We start from the raw sequence: 18,115 nt of genomic DNA, 5'->3' as shown, positions 1-18,115 counted from the left end.
GTAATAAACATTTCTTGCGGGTACGACGTGAAGTGTGGCTGCTTACCTCTCCATCAGCTTCTCTTTATCCCAGTTGAAATGGCTAAGCAGTATTCGAGTGATAGTCGCTGGATTCTGGAGAAAAAAAGAAAAAGAATAATTGAGTAAAACTGTTTACCAAGCTGATATTGTATCGTGAGGATCCCAAGCAGAGTTCTGAAAAAGCAGATAGGGAGAACAGCGTGCCTGATAACGGACTGCCTGCACAAATTCTGTCAGCCCATACTGGAAAAGTTTGTCTTGACAGATAGAAAAAATTAACAAAAACCACAACACATCTCTAAAGCAAAACATCTACACAACGAGAGTACAGCCGAAGACTTCAGGAACTGGTTAGCTACTGCTGCCACAACAGATGCCCAAGCCCCACCATCTCAATGTCCCATGTGCTCATGCAGTGTGAGCCCAGGATGCCCTTCAGATGCGGGAAGGGCTCACTGTGGCATCTACCCTGCCATTTTTTCCTGCACAGTATTTGCAGAACAAGAATATTCCATATTTGTCCCAACCTCAAACCCCCAAACATTGGGCTGAAAACTCGCCCAGAAAGTAATCAGCCATAAGGTGACGATGTCCATGAAGTCTCCAGGCGATCCCAAAGCACCCCGAGGTTCAAAAGCACTATGTAATTATCCAACACAAAGAAATACAGCCTGGAAAGGTCAAAAACACCACTACAAATAAAAGCCAATTTTCACTTTACTCAAGTTTTTCTTCCAGCTATGCCCGTATCTTCAGCCAAGGCTTTGGGCACACGAGATGAAACCCCACGTAGCTTCTGTTACACCCCAGCACTGTGCCCTAGCTCCCTAAATCCGAGCTGTCTCGGCTCAGGCCGAGGACCATTTACACGCAACTGCAAGCACCCTAAGAATGGGTGCCCGTCCTCTGCCATTCAACACCAAAATGGAAGCTTGCCTGAGGGCAAATTTTCAATGGACACTCTGAAGCTGTTGAAAAGTAGGACATGAAATAGCAATGTGCTTTTCTGAGTCCGCAGGCTATAGCTACAAGTTGAAGCTGCCAGAAGCCAACACTGCTGCCCAAAGCAACAGTCCCACCCCTTCCTCACCCTCTGCTTTATTGCCTGCCTACACAGACAGCTGCATCAGCACAAGGGAGCGGGCAGGAATAAGGAGCCTGGGACAAGCGGGACAGCATCTTCCAGCAGTGACAGCATCAAACATGTTCCCTGAAATAAAGCCCCAAAGTCAAAATTTGAGCACAAAGAACTAGTCTTGCAGTTTATGCTGTACAAAGTGATGATCCTCTCCCTCTTCAGCCTCTTCTTACTCTTATTAATGCCAACATGGCTTGTTTAAGGCCAAATTAAGAAATTTTTCCAGCTTAAAAAGCCCAAGCAAAACCACTTTAAAAAGGTTAGATGATCCAGTGGAGCCCCACAAGCAGCTGTGATGGTCAGTCTGCAGCCGAAAACCCAGAAGCCAGCACTGCCAACCACTCCCTACTGTGAACACGGCCCCAGTCCCCCTCTGAACAGGTCTCACATGCGACTCACATGCGATGTGGATGTAAGCTTGGAGCTGTAACCCATGCAGGAGATGCGCTAAGCCAGCACAGAGCCCCCTTTAAAAAGGAAAAAAGTTTTTCACAGCAGCCCTACCTCCAAGCAGCTCAAGTCTCCTGCACCAAATAGCCAGTACAACATTTATTTTTAAATAAATCTCTATTTCTATAGAGCAAATCTTGCCCCAAACCACGGAACCCACTAAACATACCAGCCTCATGCCATGCACAGCTCTCTCCATCTAATACCTTGGGCCCACCACCCATGCCTGCGCTCCAGATCTACAAGTACGTTTCGGGCAGCAAAGCGCACGGCTCCCTCAGACACAAGGATCCTTTGGTCCAGCGATCTGCCAAAAGGATGCACAACAAAGCAACATTTTCTTAACTTCTCAAGCAACAAAACTGAGAGCTTTAAATTAACCCCAAGACTTCTGCTACAGCAACCCCCTTGGCTGCTGCATTAAGGCCTCAAGGATCACCCATCAATTGCTTTGCAGGCTAGGTGACGGATGCAGTAGCCTGAGTTTTCTCATTCAGAGGAGGCAGACAGACAAGTTCTCCCCGCTCTGGAGGGTAAATTATGCTGTGCTAACACGGAACTCAATTGCTCTGCAGTGATTAGCGAGCGCTGCAAGGCAAATCCAGCAAACGCCGCTCACCGAAGGACGCGCGGCTGCGAAGAACAGGAGCATCTCGTTTGGGGCCTGTCCATTTTCCCAACCAAGTGCCACTGCAGGACAAGTTTCTCCTGATCAGCTGCCCCAAACATCCCAGCGTCACACACACAAAAAAGCTGTTTTTCCACTGTGACAGCACACAAACCAGTGTGTTATTATAGGATTACACTTCAGAGAGGAGCGCTGTTGGCAGGGTGGATTGTAATGCAAACACGCAGCTCTTGGTGGGCTTCAGCTACTGCAGGATTTGTTCAGTGGTGTTTTTTTAAAAAAAGGAAACACCAGCAGCACGACAAGCTCCCACCACCAATAGCTGCTTGCCCCATCCAAGACGGGGTATTTACAACTTGACTGGTTGGTCAGCGACACTGAGGATTAACACAGCTCTGCCCTTGCCCCCAGGCTGCGCGCGCAGCAACGTAATCCAGCCCGTGGCACGCAGGGAGGGAGGCAGCCATGAGAGGCTTGGTTTACACAATGCAAGCCACCCTTAAACACAAATGCACAAACCTCCAGCATTAAGGGCTGTTCTAATTTAAGGCTGGGCACACCTGCAAGGAGCCGGGTGACAGCTGCTCAGCGTTAACTGCTGGCATGTGCACACTTCTCCCAGTTACTGGGGAGCAGCTTTGGTTGCGGTAAATCGTCCGCACCTACCCCAAGGAGCCAGCTGCTGCAGAGCAGCTATGTCCTGTCACCTGCTCAGTTGTGTATGGGTTAAAATGGCACCAAAATCACCCAAAACCCTGCTTTGACACCAGTTCTGCTGCAGCCCTGCATCAGCATGGCCGCTGCTAAGAGACCTCAGGCATGCTCCAGGCACCTGGGGGAATTAACTCCCAAAAGATGCTGGGTTACTCAGTGCCAGTATGTTTTCTGTCCCAAAACTGGACAGGCTTCTCATTTTTCACCCAGGATTGCTGTGTGAGAGTGTCACCCCACAAAGATCACTTACGGACAGGCTACGAGGCTGCTCAGCTGGGATTACCGCTCGGGCTCGGAGCTGCGGCCGAAGAAGCGGGCTTTTACAAAGGGTGCTTTCTGTTTACCGAGAAAAAGAAGTAAAGCAGCCAGAAACAGATGGTAAACTAGGGAAAAGCTAACACATTCAAACGTTCAATTTCCATTCAGATGTGGTTTGATGAAAGCTGAAACAGCAGATCTAATTTATAGCAGTCGCCTATTAAATTTTACATGTCAAGCCGAGGAAGATTGCCTAGAGCTCGGGGCAGCGAGCCTGTTGATACCCAGATATAAATGAAACCCGAGGAAAGCAGCCATTTTGTTGAAATTCTCAGGGCACTCTCAAAGACTCGCTGTCACAACTAGCTAGCTAACAAAACACTCAGAATAAAGCTCTGCCCACAGAGAAATGCAGGCAGTCCTGCAGCAGGGATTTTTTTTAGGTTAACAAAGCAGCCAAGTCCCAATCTGCTTCAAACAGATTCCACTCGACTACTGCTTCTCAGCGGAGATATTTACGTTTACTGTTCTCAGCTACATTGTCGTCTTTGGACACACTGATGCAAGCAGGAGACACAGGGATTGGAAACCCTACAAAGGTTCAGAAATCAGATCTGGACTTCTCCAAAGAAGCACCACAAACTGAAATAAAACTCCCTGATTTAGCAGAACGTGAGGAACTGGAAGCTTGGTCACGAATACCTGAGTTAAATTCTTTTTGCCACCAAAAGAAAAGAACAAACTGGAAGGAGGAACATGGATGCCTGTAAACGCTATAAATGAATTATGAATCGAAGATTATTGGGACATTAGCTTAAATCAGAATTTCCAAGCAGCATAATTTGCTGAATGACAGTTTGCAGCACTTGATCCATTCATGTTTTCATCTGTCAAGACGAGCTGCACAGTTAATTCTTGCAGTTATTACAGACAAAAGCATACTTCAGACTTCAGCTTCTCAGCACATGCTGAGAGTAAGCTGCTGTTCCAATTTGAGCATTCACTGCAGATAAAAACCATTTAACAACAACTCGCCTTAAACTGCGTTCTCCAGAAAAATTCTCTCACACCTCCCTGAGACCTGGTATTGATAAATTCTTCATTTTGTTCCCTCCCATTTCATGGCTTTGCTTGTGTTTTGTTTTTTAATCATGGCAGCTTTGGCATTTCAACAGTTTTCATCCTAACTGCAGCATCTATTTCCCATTAGCAGTGGCTTTCTCAGACTCTGTGCATCGATATGAATTTGATGCTGCTTCCAGGGCGGTTTTCTATGAATCTGCTTTGGCACACAGAGCAGACGCTCCAGAAACACTGGCTTCACCCAAGCCCCGCACATCTATGAATGGTTTGAGCCTCAGCAGCATCCACAGCTATTTTCCACGGGCACATAAACGCCACAAGACCGTATTTTAAATTCCCTGGCAGAAGGAAACCAACTGGCTTCAGGGCAGACGGTTGAGGGCAAAGACTTGTGCTTGAAGGTGACACATGACACCCACAGGTGAAAAAGCAGAGGGCTGCCAAAAAGAGTTCAAAACTACACCTATTTGGAACAATCAAGTTTGTTTGGAGCATTTGCTCAAAAAAAAAAAAAAAGAAACCAACCAACATGTGTTCCAGTAAGGAGGCAGCATGTCACGCCACCACTGTAAATATTTAATCAGCCAAAACCACAGCGTTTGCCAACAGAGGAGCACCAAGTGGAAACTCCAGCTGCCCTCCAAGCACGTGCAGGATCGATCGGCACCAAAGCTTCCTGCTGCCGCATCGCATCGCTGCGCACACCATGGAAAGAAGCACAAACAAACAAAAATAACCAACGTGACACGTCTTATGTTAGCAGGTGGAGTGAGAGCCACCTCCCCATGAAGAAGTTTGAAGGATTTCTTGATAAATTAAGGAGATTTCTGGCTTGCCTTAGCTGTAGCTCTCATGATGGCCAGGATCAGCATTGGATGCGCCACACGCTTCTCCCCGCTGCCCTGCGGGTGACCGTAGGCTTGCGTGCCCTAACCCGAGTCACATCTGATGGGCACAAGTGGGCAAGTGTCAGTCGCATTAATGCCACCACCGAGCAGGAGCAGCACAACCCAATAAGCCTTCATTTCAAACCTGACCAGGTTTACAACGAGCCCGCTTTCTCAAGGGCAAGAGCTCACCCTCCATCTCCAGGCCGAGGGCAGCCAACAAAGCACACCGGGCACCAAACCGCTGCTTCCTCGGTCCGGCAATAACAGAGCAAATGCCGGCTGCGAGCCCTGCAATAACCAGGTCACCAACTGTTGCTAACACCACGGCTCTTCATCTGTACGTCTCCCGGCCCCGTGCAGGTAACCGTAGAAATAAACAGAGTTGGAAGCGTTTTAGATAAGCTTTTAGCCAGAATCATGTTACACTAACGCTGTTATCATCAGGTCTGCATTGTTTTACACATGTGCCGAGCGACCTTTGTGAAAATCCATTCACATTTATTCTTGCAGGAGCCAATTACAGGAAATCTTACAAACACGAACCCCCTTTTCTAGCGGCTTAATAAAATCCTCAGGAATGGACTAGGGGAGATGAGACAAGTGCTGAGCACCTCCAGGACCTGATCTCCTGAAGGGCTTACCTTCAAACTTACTAGTTTTAACAACACCAACCAAGAGCTCCGAGAAGACCCTAGAAGACTTCTGTGTAACCCAGTATTGCCTGGCTCGATTACAGACAGACCGTGAGTGCTGCTGTGAGATGATGAGAACAGCAGCTAAAGCTATCAGTCCACCACTGCCCACCCACAATCTCCACCTCTGCCATCCCCTGAGGCCAGGAGAATTACTCGGAGGTGCCTTTCTGCCTTGCGCCATCTCATGGTTTGTAGGGCCAGGTCAACAAACACACATGGACCAGAGATCTCAGCTTCCAAAGTCTGTAAGAAATAAGAAAAGAAATTGGCACTATTTATCTCTGTGCACCCACTGAGGACGTGGGCTTTGCATCCTGCAACCGCACTGAAGTGATCCTTTCAAATTATCCGGCTCCAAATCACTCAAATTTCCCTTTTTCCTGCATTTCCAGGCGACTCAGCTCGAAGACAGGCTACCTCCCTGCAACACCGCCCAGCACTGCTGTCCTCTGGCTGGTACCTACTGCAACTTCCCCCAACACATACAGCAGCTTCAGCTTGCATCCTGATCATCTCCTTAGCTTCCCACATCTTACTTCATCTCATCAATCGCCCTTCACACATCATCTCTAATTTTGAAAATTAAGTCTCCCAGAATTATTGAATTAGTAACATTACACATTGGCACCAAATGACAGCTTGATATGAAGATTTCAGCTTGTAGTAACCTACTTATCTGCACTTTACTGATTGGTTCTAGCTGATGAACATACACTCTTTTAGCAGAGGAAGATAATAAAAAGCAACTTTGGAGAAAACTTTATTACTCCACTTAATTGGTTCAAGAGACAAAACCGAAGCAGTCAGCTGCTTCACATTTTCTCCGAGCCTTTTGGAAAGTTTTCAGGTTAATGATTAAGAGCCACAACAAAGATCCATTGTGTAACAAAGCTTTTAAATCAAAAAAAATCCTCAAGCAACAACTCCGGGATGAATTAGCAAATTCGGAAATGCAAAAACTGCATTCACACTGCAATACTTCCAAATAAAAGAAGAGCAGATGGGTTTGCCATGCTTCGGTGTTCTGGGCAGTTCTGACTCTCTGATGGCTGCTGAAGCCCCACCACCAACTGACGCAGATTTAAAACCACATGTGGGATATGGCCAGGGAAGCTGTTGTTAAGTGCTTCACCTGCATTTGCTTCTATACCAGGTTTGATAATAGGATATGGGAAGATGTCAGCCCCTATTTCACACATTTTGTATGAAGAACATTTTGGCTTCTACTACTTCTCACTCCAGCTTTTGGGTGTAAAGGTGACCCTTCCCCAAAGGCAGCATCACACGCAGTATTTTGCTCCTTCTGGGGTCTCCCATCACAAGAACGCAACGTGTGAGCAAAAGCTCAGCAGATCTGTGCAAGCAACAAGCCATGTCTACAGTTTCCGGAGTTGCCGCCGAGCGACTGTAGCTGACATAATGAGAGAGAACCGGAGTGGGAGCGCACGGGTGCCGAGCGTGTTTCAGAATGGGTTTGTTCAACCCATTGCCTCCCACTCACAAATTTGCAAAGACGTGCCTTAAAAGAGTAGGAGAAGGTGATGGCATCATTTCCATATAATTCGTTCAGTTTACTATTTTGGTGGCTCCTTAAAGTCTCCCATTGCTGAGGAAGAAAACAGCACACGGCGCAGCAGCTGAGCCGTAGAAAGGGTGAATTTAAGCGCCCCATACGTGACCCAAAAATAGTTCTGGCAATCCTGAATGCAAAGGACCCACATGTTCATCCAGGTAGAGGTCAGGTCTTCAGTAACCACCACTTTCCCCCTCAGGCCAAACCTTTAGCCAACATCTCGTGCCTCACAGCACTGCTGCTGTTAGGATGAGAAATCAATGAAACAAACAGATGGTTATTCGGAAAAAGCACTCAGAGCCCTCTGGTTCCCAGATCACCAACAAGGTGCAGTCCCTTTCCCTGCTCATCCATCGTGTATCACTACAAGCACTGTCCCCAAGGTGTATTTCGGCCCCGTTCCCTCCTGCTGTTACACAGAACTGCTCTTCCAGACCTCCAGGCTCCAATTCTTCCTCTTCTGTCCCCTATGAACCTGCACTATAAAGCTTCTCACCCCACTCCACTTTGTTTTGACCCACCAGTTGCTGCACCGTTCATGTAAATGTACTGCAAATTGATCCGATTGTGCCAAATACAGAGGAAGAGTGTTGGTTTTCTCTAGACCACAAGCACCTCAATAGCAGACAGCAGCAGCAATCGATACGTTTAGTCCCACAGCCTAGAAGAGATGCAAGGTTATGGGTTCAACTCTTGTCTCAAAGCAGTAAGACAACTCACTAGCGTGGAGCTTGAAGGAAAGCGAACAATATTGATTCATGAGGAATACAAAAGCTTATTTTGCTACAGAAAGAAATGACCCTGAATGACAGCGGTGGAATTTAGTGAGGGGGCAATGGGTACCACAACCCCTCAGCTCTGCAACAAGACTGCAGAGAGCAGCATTCTTAGAAGAAACACTCTGAGAATGGAAAAAGCCCTCCTGAACCCTTTCCAGTGCCTGTGCAACAACAGTACCTTTGACTGGAAGAACAAACAAGACAGTGACCAGGCAGAGCAGTAAAACGGGCTCTTCAGAACCTGCTTTGGAGCAGCTACATCCCACTGCTACCAGAAGTGGCTCTGGAAGTATTTATTTTGGCAGCAACACAAGCTCGTGCAACTGCTGACCTCTCTGTGATGGGAGCACGACTGCCGGCACGGCTACAAGTGAAGCAGACAAAGGAACTGACCCAGGGGAAGGGGTTTCCTGGTTTGTTTTAACCCAGACCAGTTCCGGGACCAAGATCACAGCGAGGCCAGACAGCTGAGTTGGCACAACTTGGACAGGAGGGTCTTGTTCCCAAGAAGTTTTTCTGTTTGGGAGATCGGTCTGCCCAGAGCCATGTGCCAGACATGTCCAAGTTGGGTTCTCCTGCCAGATCTTCTGGTCCTGAAGGCTTGAAAGCTTATCAAGGTACAATCTGATGCACATTACTGCAGAGGTCCCACTCTTCTCCTCCATCATCCCACGAGCAACCTGAGCATCCATCCCAGAAAGCATCATCCAGAAAGCTCATTTCTCAGCCAGGTGAAAGCAACAGCTTGCCAACCTCTCTCCAGAAGCCACCTTACTGAGAGACAGACCTTGATGGAGGTGCCTGCTGAGAGGACCTAACCCTACTTTCATTAGAGTCCACTTTAAAAAAAATAAACAAACTTTTATTAGTCAAGGTTGGAAACACTACAGAAGTGGCACAGGTCAGGCAAGCGACTCATCAAGTGGATAAAGGGGAAGCGACCCAAAGCAGCACACTGGGGTTTGGGGGGAAATGCTGTCTTCTCTTCTCTGGCTGCCCACCTCAACTTTGGAACAAATTGCTGCTGGGAAAGCCCAGATCTGCCCATGGCACCCACAGAGCCTGGCCTGTGCGCAGGGAGAAGGTGCTAAAGGAATACAGCTGAAGAGGGAACACTGCTGTACAAATGCTTTTTCCTTTAAATCATTTTACGGAAGTGTGAGGTATCGCAAAAAAAGCTGTCCCTGCTTCTTTTTGCTCCCTCAAATGTGTATCAGAACATTCATTTTGCTCTTTCACCACAGTCAGCATTGTGCCTTGCCAGATTCTGATCCAGAGCCAGTTTCACCCACAGGACTTTACCCATTTCATAGGCTCAATACATCCCGGTAGGAACCTGGCACTCTTCCTCCCCATCAGGTAGCAAAGCCGCTGCTCTGCCAGCTTCACGAGGTCCAGCAGCTCATCGAACGTAAGGAGCAGGCTGCCTCGACCCTGGTCAGCAATAGCTGGGCCTTCTCCGTGGGTTTGGCATGCCCTTGGGTAACACAACTTCACTTTTGCTGCTTAAGCACCTGGTTAAACCACTCCAGCACTCAACAGGCAGTTCTGCTGCCCCAGAAGGATGCTGCTAGCAGATCTGTGAAGAAGTCAGAAACTGGACTTCACCCCAGAAAGGAATCAGTACAGCACCAGTCGTACGACCACACACAATGGTTACGAAACCCTTTTTTTAATGTCAGTTTTAGAAAACAAGAACATTCCACGTGTTCTTCTCAAAGAAACCAGCCCAACACTTCATTCCCAAAGATCTACTACTCTGCGTTAAAAATCTACATGCTAGAACAGAACTGAATCTGACTGAAAAATGTCTATCCCAAGAAGTACCTGCACCAAAGTCCTTCCCGGAGGAGTACCCTACGGTATTTTTGTGATGTCAAAAGACTGGATTTTTCTGGGAGAAAAAAAAAATCCATTGAAGAAGTAACAATACCATGGCATACTTAAAGTGTGTAGTAGAAGTTAGGCAGAGGGGATGAGGACATTTTTCTGACACCCATCGCAGCGACACGCACACCGGGAAGGGCAAATTCCTGACAACTTGTGCTTGTTTTCCCGTAGACAATTTCTATAGCATATCTGCCTGTAGGCTCAAACGTGTGCCAAGAAAACAATAACAACTAATTGATTTTCTGGATTAAGCGTTGCAAACTCTCTGCAAAAGTCTCTGGTATCTCCAACTGCCCTTTTCCTAGTCTCAACAGTTCTTCGAGATGATAATTATTAAAGAAAGAGTGAGCTGCCTTCAGACAGTCTGCAAGCAGAGGATCAGAACCCAGGAATATTCAGCCCAAATACGTCTCAAACTGTTGGGGAATCTGTCTCCCACCTGCTTTTACCAGGAAAAAATGGGGAACACCTATACCACCACGTCATGCTCACACACAAAGACAGATGAGAGGTTTATCACAGAAGAAAGATAATCCAACCAAATCGCGGGCTGCCTTGAGCCAACTGCCTTCATGTTGACTCCTCAAAAATCAATCGTTTCCACAGATACCCTGGTTTATCCTGAGCACACCTTCACCCCAAATGATGCTGCTGGCACAAACTGGCGGTTCTCCTGTCCCGGCAGCTGGTGCAGTGCTTGGTTACACAGCACTTTGCTCTTCTGAGAAGAAATTTGAACAAAAGGACAGGCTAACTCCCATAGCAAAAGCCAGAGCTCCTGGGCTCAGAGGTGCTTGCAGGGGGAAATGCTCACTGCTCCAACATCTTCAAGTACCACACGTGTGCAGCCTGTGCCCTGAATCCAGGCTTCCACTTCAGAACATTGCAATTAACGTTTTCCAACAGAGAAGGCACACAGGGAGTAGAAAACGGTACGGTAAAGTAACTTCTTCAATGAGCAGCATTCAAGTAGCACTCAAAAATCAACCAGTTAAAGATCTACCACGAAAGCTAAACAAATCCCACCCCAATACAAAACCACCTCTCACTCAGTGGCCAGGTTAACTCGAATAAGTTTTGAGACAGGGTCACAGGTGGTGTGCAGCCGCTAAGCCTGTCAGAGACAATGTGACTGATGACACACAGACTCAGCAGAAGAATGTTTAGCCAGCGGCACTTCACAAGCTAATTTTTCGGGAGAAATCCTTAACGTCCTTCCATCTTATCTTTCTTCCTCAGGTCCGGGTTTGGTGAGCATCCAAAAGCTCCGTATCTCTCTCCTCCAGCCCTTATTGCTTCCAGTGGCGTCCCTTGCTCAAAGCAGCACACACTTTTACTCAGTGCTGCACGCGTGGGCAGAGAGAAGCCTTCGCCGCTCACCAGAACAGCAACACGCACCGTAATTCTCGAGCAGAAACACTGCTTGGGCTGACTTCAGTTCCTCGTGTTGCTGCTGCTGCCACCTTCTCATTTCCAGCCCTCACCGTGCGTTACCTCTGCAGCAGCCGGCTGAAAGACGGACAGTCTCGCCGAACTGCGACGCGAAACAGGAAGAACGTAACCCTCTGAAGTATCTGCTGGCCAAATGTGGTTTTGCACACACGCGACGTCACCTTGACAAGCAAGTCTCCCCTAGCAGGGCCTGCAACTCTCAAGTCGCACAAAAACACAAGTTTAGTGATCTTAGTGCTTTTCAACCTGATAGGCCCAGGAAGTCACTGCTGGTGCATCTTGGGGACGTAATCTTTGGCAACGTTCTCACCTTGGCAAAAGCCCCAGAGCAGATGTGGTTACAGCATATATCACTTCCCCCCACAGAAAAGAAGCTCTACCTGCAAAAGCACTATTTTCTGGCAGAAGCTGCATCTGCACCAGGAAAGCCTGCCAGCATCCTTTCCCCAACAAGCCTCTTCTAGCTCAGACCACTTCTTACTGATGACTTTGCAGTTTACTTACCACATTATGCTCATTTAGTCGTACTTGGTTTTACAGCCAGCAAAACAGAGCCCCAGCAACATCCCATTTTATGAGCCAAAACTTCCACTGGAGAGGTGATTTTGCCTGTTTACACCTCAAAACTTTCCTCCACAGAAGCCACCAGTGAAGAAAGGATATTCTGGAGGCACGGAGTTTGGCGATTCCTCTGTTCGTGCTCATTCACACCCTTGAACAAGGCACAGTCACACCTGTAACTGCAGCCTCCAACTGCTGCACATCTCCAACACCCTCCCTCCAGATAATTCCCATACCAGCCACCCCAAAAAGCAACGTGGGTCTCTGCATGACTATCTCCTCCAGGAAGCATCCTCTGTTAGCACCACGATTGCGAGCCTGCTGAAGGGTCCCTAAGGAACACGGCAAAACCTGGCAGCAACAGCGCCGAGCCCTGCACGCTCCCATAAGCTACCTACAAAGCACCCACGAGAACTCCTCCAAGCCACGCTGCTGTTAAAAAACAGCACTTATTGCGTCTCAAAACTGTCCTTATCATTCACGTGCAGAACACACATCATCCCAGCCAAAAACGTCAACACCAGAGACAGAAGGCTCGATCCCAAACAGTGACCCCCAAAGAGGATTAACACGAGAAGGCAGATGAGATTCAGAAATTAAGGCGGCAGGCCAAGAAGCATGTATTTATTTATTTAACCAATTTCACAAAATTTATACCAGTTTCTATACTGCTTTCAAACCCATTTGCAATACACAGCACAGATTTCCCAACTGGAAGCAAATTATCTCATTGCTTAAATGCAATAGTTTAAGACTTTATCAAGTTATACTTAACTGTCACAGCTAACTACGCTCGCCTTTATGATCAGCTATCTCTGTCCAACACAAAAATATCTTCAGGTGTTCATTTCACCTCTTAGCAATACAAATAAGGAAGCTTCAAACGCATCACTTTATCAAATAAGATAAAGCTGAGCATGAGAAGGGTTGTTAGAGCACATGCTAATGCATACATAAAATATGTATGAAATTGAAGAATAAACCCAAGTTGCTCAGAGAGCCTTTCAAGTCATCACAGAAGTATTGCTAATTACCCAAACAAGGATGTCAGACATGTTTGTTCATCAGATCTTCATAGTAATTAGAAATTGTTACTTAATCTTCTGTGTGCACACACCAGGTGGGATTCTACCCTGAAGACTTCCACTTCACACGAAAACAAATTTCACATTAATAGCACCTATTGGGTTTGTTTATTGAGGAATGCAGAACGAGAACCTGCATTTTTCATTTTAAGGCAAGGACTCATTGCCTGGGCTTACCAGAACTTGTCAGAGCTCCCAGAAGAGAAATGAAATGCTGACTACATGCTGGAGAGCTCTTCCATCTTTTTATCAAGAAGTTGGTGTTCATTCTAGCTTTGAAATGCATTGATCAGCGAAGTGCTGTCACTCCCTGTTCTGGAGCCTGAACTTGCGATGCCTCGGGAGATTTCTCCCTAGGCCCCTCAAGACACGGATCTGGCACGCACGCTCCCTTCTTGGTCCTCAACTCTGTGTTTTCAGACCACTCCCTTCCACCTCCCTAGTTTGCAGATCCCATAGCCTGAATTGGATGTAAATTTTTAAGAGTTAACTTCTTAGGTTAATCTTCCCGCAGAGGGAAGTGTAGTGCAAGGGAGACCGTTGCTCACAAGAATTCTCCTATTTTCCCCCAATCCCTCTCCACATTTGTTTGCCAGACAAAGGAATGCTGCTTGCGTTTGTGCTTTGTTACACAAGAACACACGCAATCCAAAGTTATCGGCTGCAGAGGGGATCTGCACTTACCACAGCCATGCCGAGCTCTTCCAGAAGTTCCGTACGCAGCCATCAGTACATCCGTGCCCAAAACAGGCCACGGAAGCCGAGTCTCCAGGTGGAGATACACACACTGAAAATCTTGGCGCTAACACCCAAGGCAGTCAGTTGTTTCACCAGCTGACTACTTTCAGGTACAACCATACAAACTCTTCTAGTTCGGCATTTTTAGCATGCGTCCTGCACTTCAAGATGACTTGAGCTGTGCCCAAGCAGAACCCCTCAGCAAGGGCTCCTACTCTCCCCTGCTGGAAAACAGTTAAGGGCTTGCATCCTTTACCTGGCGAAGCAACAAGCAAAACATTATTCTATCAAGCACAGGGAATTTTTCTCAAAATGTTATGAAGGCAGTAAGCGAACAATCAAGCTTTGAATTCCTAGTGTTGGAGACTACCTCCCTCCAGCTCCCAAATTCTTCGAATTACAAAGCAATCGAAGCTGGGTCTTTTGTAAATTAACATGCACCCTCTCTCCACAAGAAGAGGCACATTCGTGATGTCCCAGAACGTGGAGGGAAACTCAAGCCCTCAAAAAACTGAGCAAGTCGTACAAAAAAATAAACTCTTCTCCTTTAGATTTTAGCCTTTTTGTTTCAGCCACAATCACTTTCACCGAACACCTGGTTTTGAAGCAAGACAGCCAAGACAGGGTCCTCACACCACCTGTCTCAGTGTTTTCCCATCTCTGGAAATCAGAAGCGCCACATCATGCTCTAGGATGTAAAAGTTTTAAATGAGGAAGGTAGAAACCCAAGAATGTTTTAAAAAAGGCTGAAGGGAAGGAACTGAACATGCTAGCATGAGCAGTGGGCTCCATCAGCAGTTCAGGAAAAGGCCACGAAGCAGAGCTTTAGGTAGGCATACAGGCTACCACACCAGTTCTCCTAGCTCATGGCCAGAAACTGCCCGCTCACAGGGCTCTCCTTTGTTCCCATGAGCTCTCAAGCGCTGCCTAAAAGAGCTGGCGAGACCAGTTCTGCTGCCAAAAGGGACCCTGATGCCACCACACTCGCACAAGGCAAGCCAGCGTGCTCAGAGGCAGGTGCCTAAGCTACAAGAACCATTTTTTTCCCTGAAAAAGTCTCTAAATGGCTTACTAGCTTCCTCCTTGTTCCAAATGACTTAGATACTGTTGAAAATATCTGCCTAAGACTTGGAATTTGAAATTATTCCGGGCATTTGCAGATCTCAGCCTCTGCAAACAGAGGAAAGACTTGGTGCAGCTAGCTGTGTGAACCACTGTACTCGCACAGCACTATTACTACCCTGAATACCAAAACCAATTACTCAGCATTACTATGCCATGTAAACAAGGGACCTCTTTTGAAAGAGTGTCTGTAGTCATAAGGACATTTCAAATTCTAAAAGGCTCTGATTTGTGAAGCACAAACACTGCTGAACTAAGTTACAGATGAAACTCAGCTTCTTAGGAAGCCTTGAATAGCAGTTCTCAATGCATTCATTTAAGCCAGTATTTCCATCACAGCTCGAGATCAAAAGCTAAAAAGCAAGCCGAGGAATCACATATGAGCCAGGCAAAGGCAAGACGTTCAACTTTCCCAACCAAAAAATACCTGGGATGGTGCAGACTGAAGTATCAGCGGATTTTCCATCATCAGATTACAAACCACAGTTTTTGTTCCAGCTCAGAGTTGGTCACTTCACCTTCACGCTGGAGCCTCCTGCAGTACCCTACGTGAGCTCCTTTATCAAACACGCAGGCATCTGTATTCTGGGCTGCACTCAAATGCACCATTTGGCATCACCAAGTAGCTACGAACCTGCCGTGCGCGTTTTACAATAAATGAGGCTGCAATTTTCTTGCAATTGCAGAAGCCAGAGTGACTTCATGACATTGAGTAGCATTACACACGTATAGACAGAAAAAAGCCTCCCAACCTTCATGGATGCCAAATAACATGGGGTACACAGCCACAAGCAAGAGAAAACATCACTTACAGTATTTTTTGATCCCTCTAACTCCAGAGGACTGAAAACACAACCCAGAACAGATAAGGTGCAGACTGAATGACACGGACAGGACTTTCATTATAAGAAGAGCACAGTTCAGAGTTCAGTGAGAGCCATCGCAGCTGACCCAAAATTCCTTGTTTACTCTGCCTCATGCGTGAAGTAAGGGGGAAGAGAGCTTGTTTTCAAAAGAGAAAAAATTCAACAGGTGGCGGGGGAGCTTGGGGAGGTGTTGTACAGGGAGCTACTTCTAATTTATGAGCTTACAGCCTCACTCCAAACAAAAGTTGAAGTCTTCCAGGTCTCAGTTTTCATCATAAGAAGCACACACTGTCAAACTGCAGTTCTGTGCACCATGCTCTTAAATCTAATACTGCTTGCCAAACAGCACTAAGCAAGTATGCAAAGTATTTCTGAATAGGCACAGGACTGCCCTACACTTCCATGCCACGCCACAGGAACACTGAAAGCATCAGAAGTCCGGCTTTATTTCCTATTATGAAGTTTAAATTCCTGCAAGTCTGAAACTAAGGAGTAAGAGCTCGGGATAAGCAGATAGATAGGAAAGCACAGCTTGCATATGACTGAACAACGTGCTTCTAACACAGCTATTGTTTCATATCAAGGAGCATGAGTACTGCAGTCTCAATTATGACTTCTCCGTGGCACAACAGTCACCGATTTAGAGCAGAACCACCACTTCTGCTTTGCGTGGCATGTATGGTTCTGCTAACTAAAATTAAACCCATAGGGAATACCAATGGCTGCACATACCTTTTGTTCCTCCCCCCCCCAATAAACAAATGCTTAAAAGTAACTAAAAACAAACTGTTTTCAGTTTCATTCTGCAAACATCCCCAGGACACAGCAGTCCCCATCTGCACCCACAGGCCCCCTGAGAGACAGCTGCTTTGTTGTGATTTCGGCAAAGTGATGTTGGGGCAACAGAGCCCGGCATCAGTTTTTACTCATGGCCAGCCATGAGATTTATGTTTGGCCTAAAAGAAACAAATCTAAAGCACAAAGCTAGTGGGTCATTTAAGCATGAGGTTTAGCTTACTCTGGAGACTTAACAGATAGAACAGACCTGTTAACTCTGAAATTTATAATAGGTTTTGTTGTTTTTTTTTTTTAGCTTTATTATATTCAGAATTACATGTCTCAGCAGCCAGGGAACAGATAGGATGTCATTTCCAAAAGCCTTACAGTGATGGCTTTCAGCAGATTTCAGGAGTGCTTTGTCACCACAAAGTTTATTCCGTTCCTTGGAAACATTAAGCGCATTCCTCCGATAATGAAACACCTTATAAACGCCATGTGACAGAACCATGGAGTTTAACAAAGCATTTCCTTCCAGCATCATAACATTCAGGGCCCCAACTGAATTTTATTATCAAATAGCTAACCACACAGTAAGAGAAGTCAGAGCCTTGCAAACTCACCTCGTACAGGCACTGCAAGCAGCATCAGCCTCAAGTGCTTCCTCCCACAGACTCCTACCTAATGCTTGTCAAGCAGCTTCAAGCACTTGGGGTTTTCAAGATGTCATCTCTAACACGAAATCCAGTTTTAAGCACAGCCCTGGATGACAGCAGCGATGCCTGTTGCTCGCTGGAAAGTCATTCCTATTTTGGACAAAGTATTTTGAACGCATTGCCAAGACCACTGAATTACACCACTACTTGGGAGATTTCCTAAGTTACAACTGGAAATCAGCACTTTTTGTCCGAGCAAGAGAAGCCACTGTGTAGTAACACCGCTCTTCCCAAGCCACACTGGACTGACACTTGCTGTAACAGAGCCTGACTAACTGCAAAGCAGTGTTCTGGGGGTATCTGCACTGCCCCGGTCACAAAAAGGCTGCCCCTCACCCAATTCAACAAGCACGGCTTTGTAACTTCAGAGCAGCCTGGGGTTTTGGCTTATTGTAACATCAAAGCTTTAGCCGGTAAGGATACTCACTTTGCAAGAAGTTATCCGGCCTGGTCCTCTAAACGAGGACCAGTATTCAGTACAAATGTTCTGATGTTGCACATTACCTGCTCTACCCTGCAGAACCTCATTTCACAGCCTGCAGTAAAGTGAAAAGGTATTTTTGAGCTAGACTAAGCTGCGTGAGATGCGGTGCTTCTGTCTCTTTCCAAAGCCAGGGGGTTTCATGTGCTCACAAGGCACGACACCCAGCTGCGTCCAGGGTGCTGCTCTGGGTGGGAA

At 46.7% G+C, this 18,115-nt stretch overlaps 1 protein-coding gene across 1 annotated transcript in view; it reads right to left on the bottom strand.

Moving 5' to 3' along the window:
- Window positions 1-18,115, bottom strand: part of ARIH1 (ariadne RBR E3 ubiquitin protein ligase 1) — a 54,929-nt gene that overhangs the window by 32,810 nt on the left and 4,004 nt on the right. The window contains exon 2 of the mRNA XM_067003713.1: window positions 47-114. Within this exon, the coding sequence (XP_066859814.1) occupies window positions 47-114 (68 nt within the window). The remainder of the gene's footprint in view (window positions 1-46; window positions 115-18,115) is intronic.

Source organism: Anser cygnoides, chromosome 11, assembly GCF_040182565.1.
Source record: "Anser cygnoides isolate HZ-2024a breed goose chromosome 11, Taihu_goose_T2T_genome, whole genome shotgun sequence".
Taxonomy (NCBI): domain Eukaryota; kingdom Metazoa; phylum Chordata; class Aves; order Anseriformes; family Anatidae; genus Anser; species Anser cygnoides.
The sequence above is the reverse complement of the archived record's forward strand: the minus strand, read 5'-3'. Positions and strand labels throughout refer to the sequence as shown.